Genomic DNA, 21,601 nt, shown 5'->3' with positions numbered 1-21,601 from the left:
ATTCCTCGATTAGTGATCAAATACCCTAGGAATTTGCCAGCCCCCACTCTGAAAGCACACTTCTCGGCATTGAGTTGTAGTTTGTACCATCAAAGTATTTCGAACACTTCTTTGAGGTCGCCAATGTGCTGCATTTTCTGCTTGCTCTTTTCCACCATATCATCGATGTAGACCTCGACAATGTGCCCGATTTTATCTCTAAACATTCTAGTCATCATCTATTGATATGTGGCACCAGCGTCCTTCACCCCAAATGGCATCACGGTATAATGGTAGTTAGCGTCAGGCGAGATAAACGCCGTCTTCTGCTGGTCCTCAGCAGCCAAGGCGATTTGATGATAATCCTGAAAAGCATCAAGAAAGCTCATCCTCAGGTGCCCATATGTGGCATCTACCAGCTGATTAATTTTTGGCATAGGAAATGGGTACTTCAGACATGCTCAGTTAAGGTTGGTAAAGTCAACACAGTCCCTCCATTTGCCATTCTTCTTTTTTATCACTACGGTATTTGCAAGCCACCCCAGGAAAAAAATCTCCTTTATAGCTCCGGCCTTCTTCAGTTTCTTAACCTCTTGCCTGACGGCTTCAACATGCTCCTTAACTACTCTCCTCGATTTCTGCTTTTTGGGAGGGCACAACGGATCCACATTAAGCTTGTGAACTATGAACTCAGGGTCCATCCCGGGCACCTCATACATGCTCCAAGCAAACACGTCTATGTTCTGTACAAGAAATAACAGCATTTCTACCTTCTCTTCCTCGGCTACACTTGCTCCTATCCAAAAATTCCTATCCTCGTCCGGTAATATCCTTACTTTCACTAGATCCTCAACATCGCCTGCCCCTACCTCATCTTGGGGCTTTTGTAATTGCTACAAGGGAGTCTCCTCAGTCAACTCCTTTGATTTAGCTCCCTGGTTAACGGTAGCCAACAAGCACTATCTGGCCACTTGCTAATTACCTTTTACAACAGCAATACCTTACTCGGTGCAAAACTTGACCTTCACATTCAGGGTGGATGGTACTGCCCCCGTTGTGTGAATCCATGGCCTTCCAAGAATCGCTGTGTATGGAGAAAATGAGGTGACCACTATGAATGTTACCATCGTCTCCTTGCCCTCTATGTTTATAAGAAACAAAATCTATCCTTCTGGGATCACCATCCAACGATCAAACCCCATTAAGGGTGTATCATACTTGGATAGGTCATCCTTCTTCAAACCAAGCCCCTTGTACAGGTCAGGATACATCACCTCAGCTCCACTCTCCTGATCTATCGGTACCCTCTTTACTATAAAGCCATTTATCCGGACTGTAACTACCAAAGCATCGTTGTGCGATTGGATTATGCCTTCTAGATCATTGTCGTTAAAAGTAATGGGCTCTTGAGTATACTTCAACTTCTTCTCAGAGGGTTGCTCACCTGTGCAACTTCCCCCTGATGCTATGGCTAGTATCCCCCTTCTTCTAGACCCCTGGGTGCCTCTCGAAGCTGCATGGATGACTTCTATCACTCCCAATGGGGGTGGGAGAGGATTCCCTCGCGGCCATGCACCCTGTTCGGATTCTTGATTTCTCGGGTCTGTTACAAATTCCTTTAGGTACCCCACCTTCACCAACTACTCTAGATGATCCTTTAACACCCTACACTGCTCAGTAGTATGCCCCCTATATCTATGGTAAGTACAATACAAGTTTTGGTTTCTCCTGGACGGGTCTCCTCCCATCTTGTTCAGCCATCAAAAATATGGTTCATTCTTGATTCGATTCACAATCCTGTGCACCGGTTCCTTGAAGGCCACATTCACCTCTCCCATCTGTGGCCCCGGTTCTTGAATCCTTAGATCCTTTTGGGGCCTAGGTTGGAAGCCGATATGTCGAGGATGATTTGTGACCAGGGCCTTGCCTTTATTTTGTAACCGATCATCTTCCAACCACTTATACTCTTCGATACGCCTCATCAACTGCCTTATATCCTCGAGAGGCCTCCTCGTCAACGATTCTAGTAGTTCGGAATCCTCAGGCAACCCCATCCAAAAAGTACTCACTGCAATCTTTTCATTACCTCTGCCAATCTCGTTGTACAGTTCCCAATATCGGTCAGCGTAGTTGCGGAGGGTTTCCCCAGCCCCCATTTTCATTGAAAGCAACGCGTCCACGGGTTGTGGAACTCGGCTGTAGGCTTGTTGACACCCCATTTTGCAACCCGCATTTAACCTCACATGGAGGGTAAAAGGGTAATTTCACCTTTAAAATATGCATCTTGATTCTGTCCATTAGATCTTTAATCTCATTTTACCAAAATGATCTTGATGTTGTAACGATCAAATCAACTGGTCATAAGCCCTAATCGGACCACCATATTGAAAGTTATTATCAAATCAAGTTTTAATGGCTAAGATGCACTATCACAAATTGAGTTCGACTATATGTGATTATGAACAATTGATTTCAATTGGTTATAAGTGTAATCAATTTGAGATCAATGATGTGTCATAATTTGATTGGTTAGGACTACATTTTATGGTGAGGTTGCATACACCTAATTAATTAGATAGTTAAACATTAATTATTCAATGAGTAATTTGTACAATTATCTTTTAATTAGAGCAAATTTGGAACCAATTAAGTTTGAAATGGGAGTGATTGAAGCCATTTAATGTTAATTGGGAGCTAATTTGGGACCTATTAATGTTAATTGTGCTGAAACCATTTTCTAACAAATAACCTCTGCTCACCATTTCATCGATATCTCTCAGAATATTTTGAATCTGTGAATGAGGTTAATTTTACCAAAAACTAGACATCCGAGGCTTCAATTTGAGCATAAGAACGAGACAATTCCGATCAAAATTGAGTTAGATATGATTTTTCGAAATTGGCTCTATAGGTTGTTACAGCAGCTACGGAAAAACCGAATTTTGGCTTGCTCCTCACTCCCACCAATCTTTCCATTTAATGCACCAAATATTCCCCAAGACGAAAATGAGGTCTAGGTCCATGATTCTTTGTCAACCCTCATTAAATGACCTTCCATTCATATTTCCTCCACCACTACTATATAAACCCTCCCTTTCCTTCATTCCAAAACACAACAAAAAAACCCCCTTTCTTCCCCTCTCTTGAGTTCTAGTGAAGTTGAGTAGTCTTGTCATATCTTGGTCTTCTTGAAACTCAAGGTAATGAGTGAGACTCACTCTTCCTCTCTTAACTCTTTTTTTCCTCCACCCTTAAGACCTCTACCAAGAGTCTCCTCCTCCACCTTATGGATCTTACATGAAGGTATAATCCATTTCCCTAACTTGTTTTTTGTGTTGCCATGATGAGAATTTAGGATCTAAGCATGATAGTAACTATTTAAATTCTCTTGAATATGTTTGAATGTTCTTAAATGTTCTTATGTGTTCTTTATATATTCTTAGTTGTTCATCACATGTTCATGCATAATACTAGCTTCGATCTTAAATCCATATAAAAAAAACATGAAAAAGATGTTTGTTTAATAATTCTTTTAAATTCTTGAATCTAGGATATCACCATCCACACACATTCACTAGAGTTTATTTTTCAATCCAAATGCCATGCTTAATAAATTGAATTAGGGTTTATCACATGCGCACACATTAAATTCAACATGCAAATTGATTGATAGCATATTGGATGATATGATATGAATGTTGACAACCATAGTCTAGAAGACCGATTTTATCGGACAAGGTGGGTGCCTAACACCTTCCCACCTTGTAACATAGCCTCCGAGTTTAGATCAAGGGTTAGTAGATCAAATGCTTATCCATGTAATTTTCGATTTTTAGATTGTAACTAGGAAACAAAGCCATGTACTTTATCTTAGATTGTATTTAGGACCAAAGTCATGTAATTTTCCTATGATCAATGTAAATTCAATTACAAATTAATAAAATGAGGAATATTTCAATTTTGGTTTTCTTATTTATTCCAATAATTAAATAAATGACGATTTCATTGTAAAACCCTTAATCTAAAGAGGAAAATATAACTAGTTGAACCTCCATTTTGAGAGGCAATAACACGACTCCACTCATTCATGTGGGTTTGGCCCAACATCCTAAAAAAGGGGGCCGGGGGTGCGGTCTCTCACAGTGGCGACTCCACTGGGGATATTGAGGGTTTAGCTTCAATTAGGTTATGGTGGTCAACCATGTCATTTTTTGTTTATTGCTTTTTGTATATAATATGTGTAATGTGACATTATATTGCATGCCATGCATCATTTGCTTGAATGAAATTTATTTTATTTGTGTGCAAGCCCGGAAGCCTGGTAGTATTAGCCATGGATTGTGGTCTTCCTGAGACTCACATACCCAGCGATGAACCTACCATCCACCGTGACAAGGATCATCATGGTTATGCCATGGTAGTTCATAGGGACAAACTGTACCGTTCGGACCAACACGACGCTCCTGGCGTCACAAGTTGGGAGGTATGACGTCCTAGCTTATGGGGACCTTTAACCTACCTTCTACCCATGTTGTAATGACCCATAGAACCTACCTTTAGGTTGGTCCATGTTAATTGCATTGCATTATGCATGTGCTTGGCCGTTGTTTGAACCATGATGAGCCCAAGTCCAACGCTTGAGCCCATCATAATTGTTTGAACCTTGTATGCTATGAATGAACTCAAGCCCAAAGGCCTGTGATTGAACTCTACTTGGTATGGAAACCGGAAATTGTTTCTTGAATCATTCTAAGCCCAATAATTGAGCCCATCAAAGGTGTATTCGCATGATCAACATCAAGGGCCAAAAGTTCACAAGATACATGCCTTCCAAGTGTAAGGTCAAGCCATTTCAAGCAAATACCAAATGATCATATGGTTCAAGCCTTCCAAGTGTAAGTCCAAGCCATTTCATCATAACCAAGGTTCAAGCACACCAAGCCTCAAGCATCCTAAATGGACCAAGAAGAAGCAAGTGGCCCAACTTTGCCTCACTCCACATTTGGTTTGCAACATCATGGTTAAGCTTAAAGTTTGTTTGTTTATTCCATGTTTCTATGTTTTTTTGAATTCAAAAATTTCATGTAGCATTTAATGAGCTTTGTTTGTGTATATATATATTAAAAAAAAAATAAAAACTAAACAAAAAAAAATCCAAAAAAATTCTAAAAAAAATTCAAGATTTCCATATCTTTCCCAAAAAATGAGAAAATTTTTCAAATGAAAAAAGTCTTTGGACTGGGGCATTGAGCCCTTAAGTCATTTAAAAAAAAAAAAAATTCTTTGAGCTGTGGGCATTGGACTTCCTAGTGACTTTTTCAAAAAGGTCCATTTTTTTCTTTCAAAGATTTCAAGATCCTTTAGAGACTTCTTTTCAAAATGGTACATGAGAATCCCTTGGACAAAATTTTTTCTAAATTGTGATGTTTAAAGGCTTGAACAATCAACTTGTACTAAGAAGGGATTAATTTCATTTGATCCGTGGAAACACTTTTGCTAAATTACTTTGAATAAAAGAAGAAATGGTCTTACAAGGCAATCAAAGAAAATCTATCCATCAGAAAATTAAAAAAACTCATGCATTCATTCCAAATTTCTGAAAACTTTTGTGTCTCCAATAGAGCATTCATACTTTTTCTTTTAAGAGGAATTTATTAAAAGAGCTTGAATCATTGTGCCTACAAGCGAGCATTACTAGGGATAGGAGGCCATCTTTGGTTAAACCAAATTATTTCCTATTACCTAAAATGTTCATCATCCATTGTTAGCCCATTTGAGCCTTCAAACATTTAGCCTTTTTTTGCATGAACCCACTAAAATCTAAACTTGGGGTGGGAAAAATTCAAAGTATGCATGCTTAAATCTCATGTTGAGGAGGAGTCGACCTTGTAGCTTTGAAGCTAATTGATAAAGCTCTCCTAGAAGACATGAAAGACAAGTAGAGAATTCATTAAGCTAAAGATAAGAGATCATCAAAGAAAAATGAGCTTTCACTCAATCAAGGAAAGAGAAATGAAATTCCATCAATGTGAGAAAAAAAAATGTGCATCAAGTTTGAAGAACCTAAAATTCATCATGCCAAGAGGAATACAAGATTCATCCTAAAAGAGATTTCATCAAAAAAGGAAGAGATTCATTAAGCATAGAAATGTGCAAGTGCATTGAGGCAAGAAAGAAGTCTAGAGAGTGCATCAAAATGACTAATAATCATTAGGCTGAGAAATACAAGGAGGGCAAAAGGTCCCCAAAAGTTCATTCAATCAAGAGATGAAAGACCAAAAAAAAAGCCCGCTAGGCTGAAAACCCAAAAGGGCGGTCTAGGCAAAAGCTAGGGCCAAAAAAAAGAAAAGAAGCCTGCTAGGCTGAAAACCCAAAAGGGCAGTCTAGGCAAAAGTTGGGGCTAAAGAAAAGAAGAAAAAAAAAAAGAAAAAATTGGAAAATCCTACCAAGTTGGAAACTTGAGGATGCAACCTAAAAAAAGAAGAATTTTACAAGATGAAAGTCTAGAGGTATGATTCAAGATGAATAAGCATAAAAACAAATGTTGATACAAGTGACCAATAAAGACTAGTGAGAAGATGACAATGAAGAAATGAGAAAACTCCTCAAATACTTGATTTTTGAGTAATGCATACTTTGGGAAACATCATAGGGAATTTTGAGCCTTTTTATATCATTCATTTCATAACCTAAACCCGGCCTATTACAACCCATGAATAAGACCTTGAAATCTTGCTAATTGTAGGCGCATCTTAAACTCTAATAATATTTTTCTCTTGAATTAAAAAGGAAAAATGCTTAAAATTGTCAAACCCCACAGGATATGTTTGAGGACAAAATTTCTCAACTTCTCAAAATCCTCAAAATGACTCAAAAGAACTTCTAAACTTGGAGCACTCTCCTTATTTGCACCCAACAATGTGATTCATAAATATTATCACATTTCATTTCTTGATTGCCTTTGGAGACTTAATCTGATGATGTTCAAAAGGAAGAAGCAAATTTGATTACATGAGTTTAATGATCTTGATCCTTCCTAATCAAAGAGATTTTTTTGACTCTTAAACGCTTTGATTTGCCAAAATGGTTGTTCAAAGGATCACCTCTTGTTCATAATAATAATAAAAAAATAAAAATAAATAAAAAATCATTCCGTTCCAAAATCTAGTTCTCTTGAACTACGTCTTGACCTAATCCTCTATGAAAGAGGTACGTATGCAGCCTTTCAAAGGCCCAGTCCCAATCACCCAAATAACCTTGGAGAACAAATTCAAAGCAATGTGACAAAATTGTTTGGGTGCATGTTAGGCTAAACTCATTTGTTTTGCATCAAGCATGCTTAAACTTGGGGCACTGGCCTATTTTTATTGTATGCGAATATGTCCTTCTCACATGAAAGCATGTTTTCATTTGAGGCATCAATCCATCTTTTGCAAGCATGTCTACACTAATGGTAATGGCCAAAAATGTTTTCATGATAACTGGTTTCTAACAAGCTAGAGAAAGAAAGCCATTTTGCAGGAACCAATGATGACGAACCGTGATCTTCTTTCATATTCCCTAATGGTCGCAACATCAAATGAACTCAACTTCAATTTAAGCATGGAATATGCCTCAAACTAGGGGCATTGGGTAAATACTTCCAATTCATTTCAATGAATAAATTCATTACTAATTGAAATTATCTTTTTGCAGGAATTAAGCAAGGACTTATCAAACAATCCGCATCAACTTCCAACCAAAGTTGTTCTCATTCAAAGGATGGGTTTTTCTAAAAAAAATCATCATAAATAAATCTTCATCACTTTTACTCCATCTTCATCACTTTTTGATAATGAACAAATCTTCAAATCTCAAAAAAAAAAAAAAAAAAAAAAAAAAAAAGATCAAATTTTCAAAAAAAAAAAAAGATTTCCATATCTTTTCAAAAAAAAAAAAAAAAAAAGGAGAGAAAGAAAGAAGAAGGAAATTTTCAAAAAAGGCCTTAGGACTAGGGGCATTGGGCTCGTACTTATTAGGTTGCTTTTAGAAAAAAACATTAATCAAAATTTTCAGTTCCTCCAAAAAATTCAGGATTTCCAAATTTTTCCAAAAAAAAAAAAAATCATCAATCAAAATTTTCAGTTCCTCCAAAAAATTCAGGATTTCCAAATTTTTCAAAAAAAAAAAAAGTCAAAAGTCCCAAAAAAAAAAAAAAATTCTTCATTAAACTCTTCTTCAAGAACAGAAAGCTATGATCCTTTTCCATATTTTCCAGTGGTGCAACATCAAGTCAACTGTCCACCCTCAGCATTCATCGAAGCATGGAATATGTCCCAAACTAGGGGCATTTGCCAGGTATGCCGACTTCTTTTCAATGAATAACTCCGTTACTAATTGAAAATATTTATTTTGTAGGTGCTAGGGTAAAAGGACCACACACATTGGCATGAGCCAAAAGCCTAAAAAACCCTTGGTCCTCTGAAAACATGAGCCAAGATCCCGAACCTTTGGTCCTCTGAAAACATGAGCCAAGATCCAGAACCTTTGGTCCTCAGAAAACATGAGCCAAAGCCCAAAAATCCTAGGTCCTCTGAAAACATGAGCCAGGATCCAGAGACCCTTGGTTCTCTGAAAACATGAGCTAAGATCCCAAACCTTTGGTCCTTTGAAAACATGAGCCAAAGCCCAAAAATCCTAGGTCTCTAAGAACATGAGCCAAGATCCAGAACCTTTGGTCCTTTGAAAACATGAGTCAAAGCCTAAAAAACCCTTGGTACTCTGAAAACATAAGCCAAGATCTAGAAATGTGCGCGCCAAAAATGAGACTATTGGGCTTAGCTTCACTTGGGCTCACAACTTATTTATAAGGTGGGCTTTAGGATTTCTTACTTTGGGTCGTTCTCGGCACAGAGACTCAAAGTAATATCCTCTCTCCCTCCCTAAATGACTGTTTTTTCTCTCTTTTTTCTGAACCCCCTTTTCTCCCCCAGCTTCTCCTATTTATAGCTCTGAGTTAGTGGGGAGATCATGATTACTGCCATTGTTAGTGCAATTGAAGGTCCAATATTATCTGTTGTAAGTGGATGTTTAGGTGAGAGTGGAATGCAGCGATTATGGCTTTGGAACTTGGTTCCAACTTAGGTTAATATGCTCGGTAGTGATGTTTCCTAAACTGCCGAGCATCCTATGGTACGTCCGGACAAGGTTTCATTGTTTGTTCGGGAAATTTATGCCTAGCATCGGTTAGGGGTCGAGGCTCAAAACTCGTAGTTTGTGAAGGTAGTTTCAAGCAGAATTTAAAGTAATGGGGTCATGCCATTGGGCCTGAACCCAGGGCCCAATTGGGTCTTGGGACCTCGGTGCCGTCCATTAGCCCCCCCTTGATTCATACCTGGCTGTCAAGGAACCGACCAAGCCTTTTGGTTTCGAAAGCCCTATGGCCAGGGACTCATGCGGTTATGGCTTCTCATTAATGCTCTTCTCAAAAGACACGCTATTACGGGGCACCAGGTTCAGTTGTCATTATTGCCTGACGGTTCGTGAACCGAAGCGGTGCACGTGTCGATTATCTTTGGCATTCGCAGGGTCTTTCGTGAATCGTGCCCATTTATTGCTGATTAAACGTTCCCATGCCCTCTTCTGCTCCTATAAATAGCTCTCTTTAGAACATTCTTTCACTTTTTCACCTCTGATCTCTTGAGCATACTCTCTGCCGATCACTTCTTTGTGCGTTTTCTCACCAGCCCAGAGTTCCTTTCTCCCTTAGAACCCAAAGTAAGTTCTCTTCCCTTTCTTATTTCTTCAACTTCTTTCTACGAGTTCCCTCTCATAGTATTAAGTTACAAAAAATGGGTTACTCTTATCTCCTGGAGGCCCCGGCGGCTTTGGCCACCTTTAAGCAGAAGTTTGATGTTCTCAGTGACGTGGAAGTGGCTTACTGCCATGAGAGCGAAATCGCTCTCCACCGAGGGCGTGGTACAGCTCTTTTTCCTTTAATGGCAATTCTAGAGCGTGAGGTCAGGTTCCCCGTGGATCCTCTTTTAATTGACACACTTAGGTACTACGAGCTGTGTCCCGACCAGCTTCCTCCCAACTTTTACCGAGTAGTTAGCTGCGTTAGTAGGTTGAATCACACCTTTGATCTACAGTTAGATTACCATGACATTAACCACATGTATAGTCTCTGTGGGAACAAAACTTCCAACTATTACTTAAAAACTAGGGATAATCGGGTACGGTTGATATCATGCCTACCTGATTCGAATAGGAACTCGGCCAAGGAGTTTGTCCGAGTGCGTGGCAACTGGTTTGCCGAGGAGGTCCCCTGCCCTCTTTCACAGCATGAAGTGGGTTCGTACCAATCTCTGACTTAATCGTTTCCCCTCCCCCCTTCTTTTATTTTCTTTTTACTGAAGTAGCTTTTCATTACTGGCTGTTGATATAGCATTTTGTTCTTTTGCAAACGGCAAAGTGTTCGTTCCGAACATTAGAACAGTCCACGTCAGAGACTTAAATTTTATCCTCCGTTTCGAGGTATTCGTGCACTGGGACGGATAGCTCCGAGCCTCGCACCTGATCCTCGGAGTAGAGCCCATTATTCCACCTGGCAGTCCTTTAAACAAGCACTGTTAGTTGACAGTCCACTTTTGTCATACATAGACATTCGGAACGCGAATTTTCTGCCGTCGAAGCTTACGACCGGTGAGGTGAGGGAGTTCGGAAAGCGCTACACCTGCTCGGATGAGCTAGTGCCTTTGCGGGATGAGTCTGTATAGCGCATGTCTCGGCGTCTTCGAGAGTTAGCTCACGAGGCTATTCAAGAAGAAGCCCTTGTTCAAGAGCCCACTCAGCCCGAGAACCTCGTTGAACCCGAGGCCCTTGTTGCGGAGGCCGAGCATCTTATGCTTGAAGCAACCAACTTGTCGGCTACCGATACCCTTCTCGACGAAGACATGGTGACTAGGAAGGTCATGACCATCGATCGTTTCGTGCCCGGCGTGCGGCAGGCCACTCAGCCCCCACCTTCTCAGAGTCGAAGCCAGGTGCCTCCCCCTCCACCCCCTCCTCAAGCTGGACGAGCCCGGAAAAGGCAAAGGGTTACCGATCAACCGTCTACGGGTCTGGGAGACGTAGCCACCCAGACTCTTCCCCTGCCAACAGGAGGTATCGTTATTCATGAGCCACAAACCCAAGTCGGGCCGGGTGTTGCGTCCTCCTCCCAAGCCACACCAGCGTGGAAGCCTAAGTTTTTGCTGGATGGCAAGCCTCTACCCTCAACTGCTTGTGTGTGGATATGGGAGAAAGGTGAGGGGGGTCGCATTGCTCAAACCCTGGCCACGGGTCTTCTTCTTCCCGATGACGTGCATGCTTTTGAGGCCGGGTCGGAGGAGTCCGTGGGGCGCCGGTTAGAGTGGCATACTATTGCGGTAACTCTTTGTTTGTCTATTACTTACCATTCCTTTCTTTTCATTTCCGTACTAATTTCTGTGTTTGTTAGGCTGCTCAATTGGCTCATATCCTGGCTGGTCGTGCAAAGGATCTTGCCGAGGAGGTTGATCGTGAGAGGGGGGCACGGGAGTCAGCTGCCAAAACGGTGAAGGAAAAACTGAAGGCAGCTGATTCTGCCGAGAAGAAGGCTGCTGCTGCGGAGAAGAATAGAGCATTGCCAGAGAAGATGTGCGCAGAGCTCTTAGCTAAGCAGAACGAAACAGACATCAAGCTAGCTGAAGCAATTAGCCTAAACACATCCCAAGCCGAGGAACTCATTGACCTGAGGGCGGCTTTGGAGGCCTGTAAGCAAAAATGGTATAACGAAGGGTTTGCTGATGCCGAGAAATCTGCAGAACCGATGGTGGACCAAGCTCGAAGGCTGGGTTTTGAGGCTGGGTGGTTTGCCGCCTTGCAAGCTTTGGGTGTTCCCGAGGATTCCCCCCTGAGAGACCCTGGCCAGATTCCCTTTCCGAGCCCCGTTACTGCTGTGCAGGAGTCGCCAGTGCCCGTTGAGGAGGAAGAAACAGCAAGCATGAGGGAGCTGGTGAAACAGATTGATGCTCATGCAGAGCCAGATGAGATGGAAGCCACCAGCATCCCGAATGTACAAGACCTGCTCGGTGAGGACCTGCATTTTCCCGTGACCAACCAGCGGCAGCCTGAAGCAACAGATCCGACTAGGCCCTCCACCTGACTAAATTACTTGCCGTCCAACTTTTTTTATGCTTTTACTTCTCTTTACTACATTTTTTTTTCTATCCTTTTTTTTTATTGGTATATTTGCCTACGTCATCGGGTTGTGGTGACTGAACAATTTCCTTATTTCGTGGGGATGACCTGTAAACGGTTGCCGAGTTTTGGCGATAAGACATTAATTCTACTTTCAATTCTCCTTTTAACTTTTTGAATGACCTTCTGTTCATTGTGTGTTTGCTTGAATTATGTCTGCGAGCACTTCACTTTGACCCTCGATGCCGTCTTTCTTTATCTATTTTTGTGGTTATTTATTCTGTCCGATGTTGGGCCGAGAGCTGCCTGCATGGTGGGTTAAATCATGCCCCAATATATCGCGTTCATATAACGGGTGTTAGTTTTCCTGACTGTAAGTGGCATGATGCCTCAAAACCTGGTGCACAGTTCTCCCTTGCTCGGCGATTTTGGACGATCCGAGAATGAAATTGCAATCCTTAGTATTTGTAAGGGTGTTAAGGTTTCCGCCTGCTCGGCGATTTGGATCAAACCGAGGATGAGGCTTCTGTCCTTAGAGTTTTTTTTTGTAACGATAAGGTTTCCACCTGCTCGGCGATTTTGATCAAACCGAGGATGAGGCTTCTGTCCTTAGAGAGTTTGTTTGTTTGTTTTTTTTTTTTTTTTTTTTTTCCCCGTAACGATAAGGTTTCCACCTACTCGGCGATTTTGATCAAACCGAGGATGAGGCTTCTATCCTTAGAGAGTTTTTTTTTTTTTTTTTTTTTTTTTTTTTTTTTTTTTTTTTTTTTTTTTTTTTTTCGTAACAATAAGGTTTCCACCTACTCGAGATGATTTTGATTGAACCAAGGATGAGGCTTCTGTCCTTAGAGAGTTCTTTTTTTTTCTTTTTTTTTTTTTTTTTTTGGTAACGATAAGGTTTCCACCTGCTCGGCAATTTTGATTGAACCGAGGATGAGGCTTCTGTCCTTAGAGTTTTTTTTATTTTTTTTTGTACAAAACATGCAATTTTCTTAAAGTGCAATGACGGAATCGAAAATAGCTTAGACAAGTAACTTCATCATTAACTTGATTTTAGCGAAGTACAAGGTTTCGACTTACATTTCAGTGTATGGATGGTCACGGATAAAACTTCTTTAGGTTGTGGACATTCCATGGTTGGGGGAGCGGCCTCTCGTCAAGGTCTTCCAGGTAGTAAGTCCCCGCGCCTGCGATGGCGGTAACTCTGTACGGTCCCTCCCACGTTTGAGCAAGCTTCCCTGCAGCTACGTCCCGCATGTTTCCCATGACCTTTCTCAGCACCAAGTCCCCGGCGCTGAATTCCCTACCCTTTATATCTCGATTGTATCTTTGGGCAAGTCTCTGTTGATACTCCGTGAGCCATATGGTTGCTGCCTCCCGGCATTCTTCTAACCAGTCCAAGCGCTCCATCATTAAATCAGCATTTTGGACAGGGTCAAATCCTGCGACCCGTGCACTACACAGGCTCACTTCGGTCGGTATCACGGCCTCTGCCCCATATGTCAAAGAGAAAGGGGTCTCACCCGTGGATCTTCTGGGAGTTGTACGGTAAGCCCATAAAACGTTAGGTAGCTCTTCAACCCACCTCCCCTTTGCCGCGTCCAACCTTCTCTTCAACCCGTTCAAAATCGTCTTATTCACTGCCTTAGCTTGGCTGTTGCTTTGAGGGTATGCCGAAGTAGAATACTTGTTCTTAATGCCGAGATCGCTGCAGAAGGCCTGGAAACCTTTGCTATCAAACTGTAGCCCATTGTCTGATATCAGTGAGTCCAACACCCCAAACTTTGTGACTATGTTTTTCCATACAAACTTTTTCATGTCGATATCTCGGATATTGGCCAAGGCCTCAGCTTCCGCCCACTTCGTGAAATAATCAACTGCCACCAATACAAACCGGCGGTTACCTGTTGCTCGGGGAAAAGGGTCGAGGATGTCCAGCCCCCATTGTGCAAACGGCCATGGGGTGCTAACGGGGTTTAGATGACTTGCTGGCTAGTGGATCAGAGGGGCATGTTTTTGGCATTGTTCACACCTCCGGACATATTCCGTGGCATCCTTTTGCATCTGTGGCCACCAAAACCCCTAGGTCATCGCCCTGTGTGCTAAAGACCGCCCCCTAACATGGCCACCACACACTCCGTCATACAGCTCGGTCAGAAGTTCATTTACTTTCTCAGGATGTAGGCATAAAAGGTACGGGCCTGCGAAAGACCTCCGGTACAATTTGCGATCTGCCGACAGCCAATACCGAGGAGCCACTCGATGAATCTTTTTAGCCTCCTTTTCATCGTCCAGAACTTTATCCTCGGCTAGGAAATCTATGATCGAGTTCATCCAGCACGGATTGGCTACTGACACCACGACCGCCTCAACCCTGGCCGGGTTACAATCATTTTTCATATCGATACTTGGCTCCCTTATAAGTTCTATTTTGACGAGCCGAGGAATCTCCTCAGTAGTAGACGAGGCCAACGTGGCCAGCGAGTCGGCGTGTCTGTTTTATGCCCGACCTACCTGGGCCACCTTCACTGTCCCAAACTTGCTAATGATTTGCTTAGCTGTGCTCAGATAGGCTTTCATCCGAGAGTCCTGAGCTTCAAAGCTTCCTAGGATTTGATAAACAACCAGCTGAGAGTCTGAATAAATCTCCACATCCTTCGCGCCCAGATGCAACATGACCCTCAATCCGACTAGAAAGGCCTCATATTCGGCTTCGTTGTTTGAGCCTTTGAATCCTAATCTAAAGGAATGTTCTAGTCGTATGCCTTCCGGGGTGGTTATGACAATACCGGCTTCGGCCCCCATAACATTCGAAGCGCCGTCTACAAACACCTTCCACGGACGACTTTCTGCATTACAGATTATCTTCCCGTTGTTCTTAGGGGTAAATTCTGCAATGAAATCAGCAAGAACCTGTCCCTTCACCGAGCTTCACGGCCGGTACCTTATGTCAAACGAACCCAATCGAGTTCCCCACTTGGCTATTCGGCCCGTGAAGTCTGATCTTTTTAACAATGACTACAGGGGATACTCGGTGAGGATGAACATAGTATGAGCCTGAAAGTAATGTGGCAACTTCCTCGTGTCGTGCACTAGTGCCAACACTAACTTCTCCAGGGGCAGATATCTCGTCTCGGCATCCACTAAGGTTTTGCTTATGTAATACACTGGCTGCTACACTCCTCGGTCTCTTAGCAACACAGCACTCACGGCGTGGTTGGACACCAAGAGGTACATAAACAAATCCTCTCCGAACTCCGGGGCCATTAACATGGGTGCTTGTGCCAAGTATTCCTTCAGATCTCGAAAAGCCTTGTCACATTCCTCGTCCCACTGAAACCCCTTCCACTTCTTCAGAAGTTGATAAAATGGTCTATAGCGATCAGCAAATATGGAGATGAATTGGTTTAGGGCGGCTAACATCCCGATTAGCACTTGTACTTCCTTGGGATTCCTTGGCGGTTTGAGATGATTCACGGCCTTTATTTGGTCGAGATTGGCCTCTATCCCCCGAGTAGAAATCAGATATCCTAAGAACTTGCCAGTCCCCACACCGAAAGTACACTTCTCGGCGTTTAGGAGCAACTTATGCTACCAAAGTATCTCGAATACTCCCCGGAGATCTTCCGTATGTTGCGACTCCTTTCTGCTCTTTACCACCATATCGTTAATGTATACTTCTACCATGCACCCAATTTTCTCTCGGAAGATCCTCGTCATCATCTGCTGGTAAGTGGCTCCGGCGTTCTTCAACCCAAATGGCATGACTTCATAGTGATAGTTTGCACCTGGGGAGATAAATGCTGTCTTTTCTCGGTCCTCGGGCGCCAAGGCGATCTGGTGATACCCCTGGAAAGCATCCAAGAAGCTCATCCTCGGGTGCCCATATGTGGCATCTACTAATTGATCAATCTTGGGCATTGGGAACGCATCTTTAGGACATGCCCGATTTAAGTCTGTGAAATCCACACAAACCCTCCATTTACCGTTCTTTTTCTTTACTAACACCGTATTTGTTAACCATTTCGGGAAGAATACTTCTCTTATCACTCCTGCCTCTTTCAGCCTCTAGACTTCCAAGTTTACCGTGTCAACATGCTCCTTCGATGCTCTTCTCAGTTTTTGTTTTTTCGGGGGGAATGATGGGTCCATGTTAAGCTTATGGACAATGAACTCGGGATCTACGCCGGGCACTTCATACGGACTCCAAGCAAAAACATCCACATTCTGCAAAAGGAATAACAACATCTCTACCTTTTCTCAGACATTCATGCTCGTGCCTATCTGGAAATACCTGTCAGTGTTTTGAAAGATTCTAACCTTCAAAACCTCCTTGGCACCATCTGCCCCTATTTCCCCTCAGGGCTTCTGTAATTGCTATAAAGTTTCTCTTTCGATGGCTTCCGCTTGTCCGATCTGTTCGCCCTTCCACCTTATCGCGGCAACAAGACACTGCCTAGCCACTCGTTGGTTCCCTCGTACCACGGCGACTCCATACTCGGTGGGAAATTTAACTTTCACGTGCAGGGTGGACAGAACAACCTTCATTGCGTGAATCCACGGCCTTCCCAGGATTGCAGTGTACGGTGAGAATAATCAAACTACTATGAAAGTCACCATTACTTCCTTGCCTTCCATGTCCACCGAGAGAGAAATCTGACCTTCGGGGATCACGACTCTTCCGTCAAATGAGACCAGTAGTGTATCATATTTCACCAAGTCCTGGCTCTTCAATCTGAGCCCTTCGAAAAATTCGGGTACATTACGTCAGCTCCGCTTCCCTGGTCTATCATCACTCTTTTCACCAAGAACCCGCTTATCCGAGCTGTTACTACCAACGCATCATCATTAGGTTGGATCGTCCCCTCCAAGTCTTCCTCGTCAAAAGAGATTGTCAGCCGACCAACTTTCATCCTTTTCTCGGGTGATTCTCCCTCTGCGCAGGCCACTGGCAGTACTCCCTTAGCTGTGTTCACATCTCTCGGGGCAGCATGGATGACTTCGATCACTCCCAGTAGGGGTGGGAGGGGATTCCTTTTCTGCTGAGCACCCTGGCTGGCATCTCAGTCTACGGAGTCCACTACGAACTCTTTTAGATACCCTGCTTTTACTAGCTGCCCGAGATGATCTTTTAGTACCTGACACTACTCGGTGGTGTGCCCTTTATCCCTGTGGTATGTGCAATACAAGTTTTGATTCCTCCGAGATGGGTCACCCCTCATCTTGTTCGGCCATCTGAAGAACGATTCGTTCTTAATACGTTCTAGAATTTTGTACACAGGCTCTTTGAATGCCACATTAACTCCTTTAATTTACGCCTCTGATTCCTGCATCCTGAAATCTTTTTTCGGTCTTGCCGGAATAATGCCCTGTCGAGATCTGCCGAGTAATAGGGCCTTCCCCTTATTTTGCAGTCGATCATCTTCTAGACGCTTATACTCCTTAATGCGCCTCATAAGTTTCCTCATATCCTCAGGAGGTCTTTTCGTTAGCGACTCCCGTAGTTCAGAATCCTCGGGGAGCCCCATCCTGAAGGTGCTTGCCACTATCTTCTCATTTCCCCCACCGATCTCGTTGTATAGCTCCCAATACCGACTGGCGTAACTCCGAAGGGTTTCACCGACCCTCATCTTTATGGAAAGTAGCGCATCCACCGGTTGTGACACTCAGCTACATGTCACGAATCTACTGCCGAACTCTTGGATCAACTCGGCGAAGCTGCGAATGGAACCTTTTCGTAACCCATTGAACCATCTTAGGGCTGTGGAGCCGAGACTAGAGGGGAATACCTTACACATCAGCGCATCATTGTGTGCATGCAAGGACATCATGTGGATATAATGACTGACATGCTCCACAGGATCTGTTTTCCCATCGTAGGAATTGAATGGTGGTCGTGTAAATCGACTCGGCATAGGGGCCCGTTCAATTTCATCGGAGAATGGTGATCGGGCAGCCCTTCGTAAGGCTCGACTCATGGCGTCCATGGCAGCATTGTGGGGTCGCTGTTCCTCTGGTGAATCCGATCCTCGGTCGTCGTATCCGTGCGAATATGAATGGTTCTTGTGATGACGAGTCTCTCGGGAGTGTGAGTGGTTCCTGCGCCAGCGTGATTCTCAAGAGAGTGACCGGTTTTGGAATCATTGGGTACCGGATTGGCTAGAGCTCTCTTTGCCTCGATTTCCCGTGCTATCATCTTTCATTTGCCGGTGGTTTCGGTCCCTTTCCTGGCGTCAACCCCTTGCTTCCAACTCTAGATCCATACCAGTCTGCGCAACCGTTCCAACTCTCGGTCCCTATCATCACGCTGCCCGTGTCCCGAGGCACTTGACATCGTTCGGTGGGTTTGGTTCGATCCTTCTCCCAAGCCAGATTCTTCTTCTCCTCGTAGACGCTCCCTATCCTCATGCCCTTTCTGTCTTCTTTCCCGCCATGTGGAACCCCGAGAAGATCCTATCGAACCGCTCTGGGCGCGCCCTTCAGAACGCCCCTCGAACATTTCCCTTGTTTGAGTCTCAGTCGAACCACAGCTTAGTAGGAGAGCCCCACGGTGGGCACCAATTGTGCGCGCCGAAAATGAGACTATTGCGCTTATCCTCACTTGGGCTCACAACTTATTTATAAGGTGGGCTTTAGGATTTCCTACTTTAAGTCGTTCTCGACACAGAGACTCAAAGTAATATCCTCTCTCCCTCCCTGAATGACTGTTTTTTCTCTCTTTTTTCTAAACCCCCTTTTCTCCCCCAGCTTCTCCTATTTATAGCTCTGAGTTAGTGGAAAGATCATGATTACTGCCACTGTTAATGCAATTGAAGGTCCAATATTATCTGTTGTAAGTGGATGTTTAGGTGAGAGTGGAATGCAGCGATTATGACTTTGGAACTTGGTTCCAACTCAGATTAATATGCTCGGTAGTGATGTTTCCTGAACTGTCGAGCATCCTATGGTATGTCTGGACAAGGTTTCATTGTTTGTTTGGGAAATTTATGCCGAGCATCAGTTAGGGGTCGAGGCTCAAAACTCGTAGTTCGTGAAGGTAATTTCAAGCAGAATTTAAAGTAATGGGGCCATGCCATTGGGCCTGAACCCAGGGCCCAATTGGGTCTTGGGACCTCAGTGCTGTCCAAGAACATTTGGTCCTCTGAAAATATGAGCCAAAGCCAAAAAATCCTAGGTCTCTGAAAACATAAGCTAGGATCTAGAAACCCTTGGTCCTCTGAAAACATGAGTCAAAGCCCAAAAATCCTAGGTCCTCTAAAAACATGAGCCAGGATTAACCAAAGCCCAAAAAACCCTTGGTCCTCTGAAAACATGAGCCAAGATCCCGAACCTTTGGTCCTCTAAAAACATGAGCCAAAGCCTAAAAGTCCTAGGTCCTCTGAAAAAATGAGCCAGGATCCAGAAACCCTTGGTCTTTTGAAAACATAAGCCAAGATCCCGAACCTTTGGTCCTCTGAAAACATGAGCCAAAGCCCAAAAATCCTAGGTCCTCTGAAAACATGAGACAAGATCTAGAAACCCTTGGTCTTTTGAAAACATGAGCCAAGATCCCAAACCTTTGGTCCTCTGAAAACATGAGCCAAGCCCAAAAATCCTAGGTCCTTTGAAAACATGAGCCAGGATCCCAAACCTTTGGTCCTCTGAAAACATGAGCCAAAACTCAAAAATCCCAGGTCCTCTGAAAGTATGAGCTAGGATCTAGAAACCCTTGGTCCTCTGAAAACATGAGCCAAGATCCCAAACCTTTGGTCCTCTGAAAACATGAGCCAAAGCCCAAAAATCCTAGGTCCTCTGGAAACAAGAGCCAGGATCAGCCAAAGCCCAAAAAACCCTTGGTCCTTTGAAAACATAAGCCAAGATCTAGAACCTTTGGCCCTCTTAAAACATGAGCCAAAGCCAAAAATCTTGGGTCCTCTAAAAACATGTGCCAGGATCCAGAAACCCTTGGTAGTCTGAAAACATGAGCCAATATCCCAAACCTTTGGTCCTTTAAAAACATGAGCCAAAGCCAAAAAATCCTAGGCCCTCTGAAAACATGAGCCAGGATCCAAAAACCCTTAATCTTCTGAAAGCATGAGCCAAGATCCCAAACCTTTGGTCCTCTGAAAACATGAGCCAAAGCCCAAAAATCCTAGGTCCTCTGAAAACATGAGCCAGTATCCAGAAACCCTTGGTCCTCTAAAAACATGAGCCAAGATCCCAAACCTTTGGTCCTTTGAAAACATGAGCCAAAGCCCAAAAATCCTAGGTCTCTAAGAACATGAGCCAGGATCTAGAACCTTTGGTCCTTTGAAAACATAAGCCAAAGCCCAAAAAACCCTGGTCCTCTGAAAACATGAGCCAAGATCCAGACCATTTGGTCCTCTAAAAATATGAGCCAAAGCCCAAAAATCCTAGGTCTCTGTAAACATGAGCCAGGATCTAGAAACCCTTGGTCCTCAGAAAACATGCACCAAGATCCCAAACCTTTGGTCCTCTGAAAACATGAGCCAAAACCCAAAAATCCTAGGTCCTCTGAAAACATGAGCCAGGATCAACCAAAGCCCAAAAAACCCTTGGTCCTCTGAAAACATGAGCCAAGATCCCGAACCTTTGGTCCTCTAAAAACATGAGCCAAAGCCTAAAAATCCTAGGTCCCATAAAAACATGAGCCAGGATCTAGAAACCCTTGGTCCTTTGAAAACATGAGCCAAGATCCCAAACCTTTGGTCCTCTAAAAACATGAGCCAAAGCCCAAAAATCCTAGGTCCTCTGAAAATATGAGCCAGGATCAGCCAAAGCCCAAAAAACCCTTGATCCTTTGAAAACATGAGCCGAGATCTAGAACCTTTGATCCTCTGAAAACATGAGCCAAAGCCAAAAATCCTAGGTCCTCTAAAAACATGAGCCAGGATCTAGAAACCCTTGGTCCTCTGAAAACATGAGCCAAGATCCCAAACCTTTGGTCCTCTGAAAACATGAGCCAAAGCCCAAAAATCCTAGGTCCTCTGAAAACATGAGCCAGGATCCAGAAACCCTAGGTCTTATGAAAACTTGAGCCAAGATCCCAAACCTTTGGTCCTTTGAAAACATGAGCCAAAGCCCAAAAATCCTAGGTCCTTTGAAAACATGAGCCAGGATCCCAAACCTTTGGTCCTCTGAAAACATTATCCAAAGCCTAAAATACCCTTGGTCCTCTGAAAACATGAGCCAAGATCCAGAACCTTTGGTCCTCTAAAAACATGAGCCAAAGCCTAAAAATCCTAGGTCCTCTAAAAACATGAGCCAGGATCTAGAAACCCTTGGTCCTCTGAAAACATGAGCCAAGATCCAGAACCTTTGGTCCTCTGAAAACATGAGTCAAAGCCTAAAAATCCTAGGTCCTCTGAAAACATGCGCCAAGATCCCAAGCCTTTGGTCCTCTAAAAACATGAGCCAAAGC

The 21,601-nt window shown here is 43.3% G+C and overlaps 1 protein-coding gene across 1 annotated transcript; it reads right to left on the bottom strand.

Moving 5' to 3' along the window:
* Positions 1-1,142: 1,142 nt before the first annotated feature.
* Positions 1,143-2,198, bottom strand: LOC126708205 (uncharacterized). Its single transcript, XM_050408009.1, has 2 exons — positions 1,773-2,198; positions 1,143-1,619 (listed from the first exon to the last, which is right to left on the bottom strand). The coding sequence occupies exons 1-2, from the start codon at positions 2,196-2,198 to the stop codon at positions 1,143-1,145; spliced, it is 903 nt and encodes a 300-aa protein (XP_050263966.1).
* Positions 2,199-21,601: the final 19,403 nt, after the last annotated feature.

The sequence above is a fragment of the Quercus robur genome, chromosome 12, assembly GCF_932294415.1.
Source record: "Quercus robur chromosome 12, dhQueRobu3.1, whole genome shotgun sequence".
NCBI lineage: Eukaryota > Viridiplantae > Streptophyta > Magnoliopsida > Fagales > Fagaceae > Quercus > Quercus robur.
The sequence above is the reverse complement of the archived record's forward strand: the minus strand, read 5'-3'. Positions and strand labels throughout refer to the sequence as shown.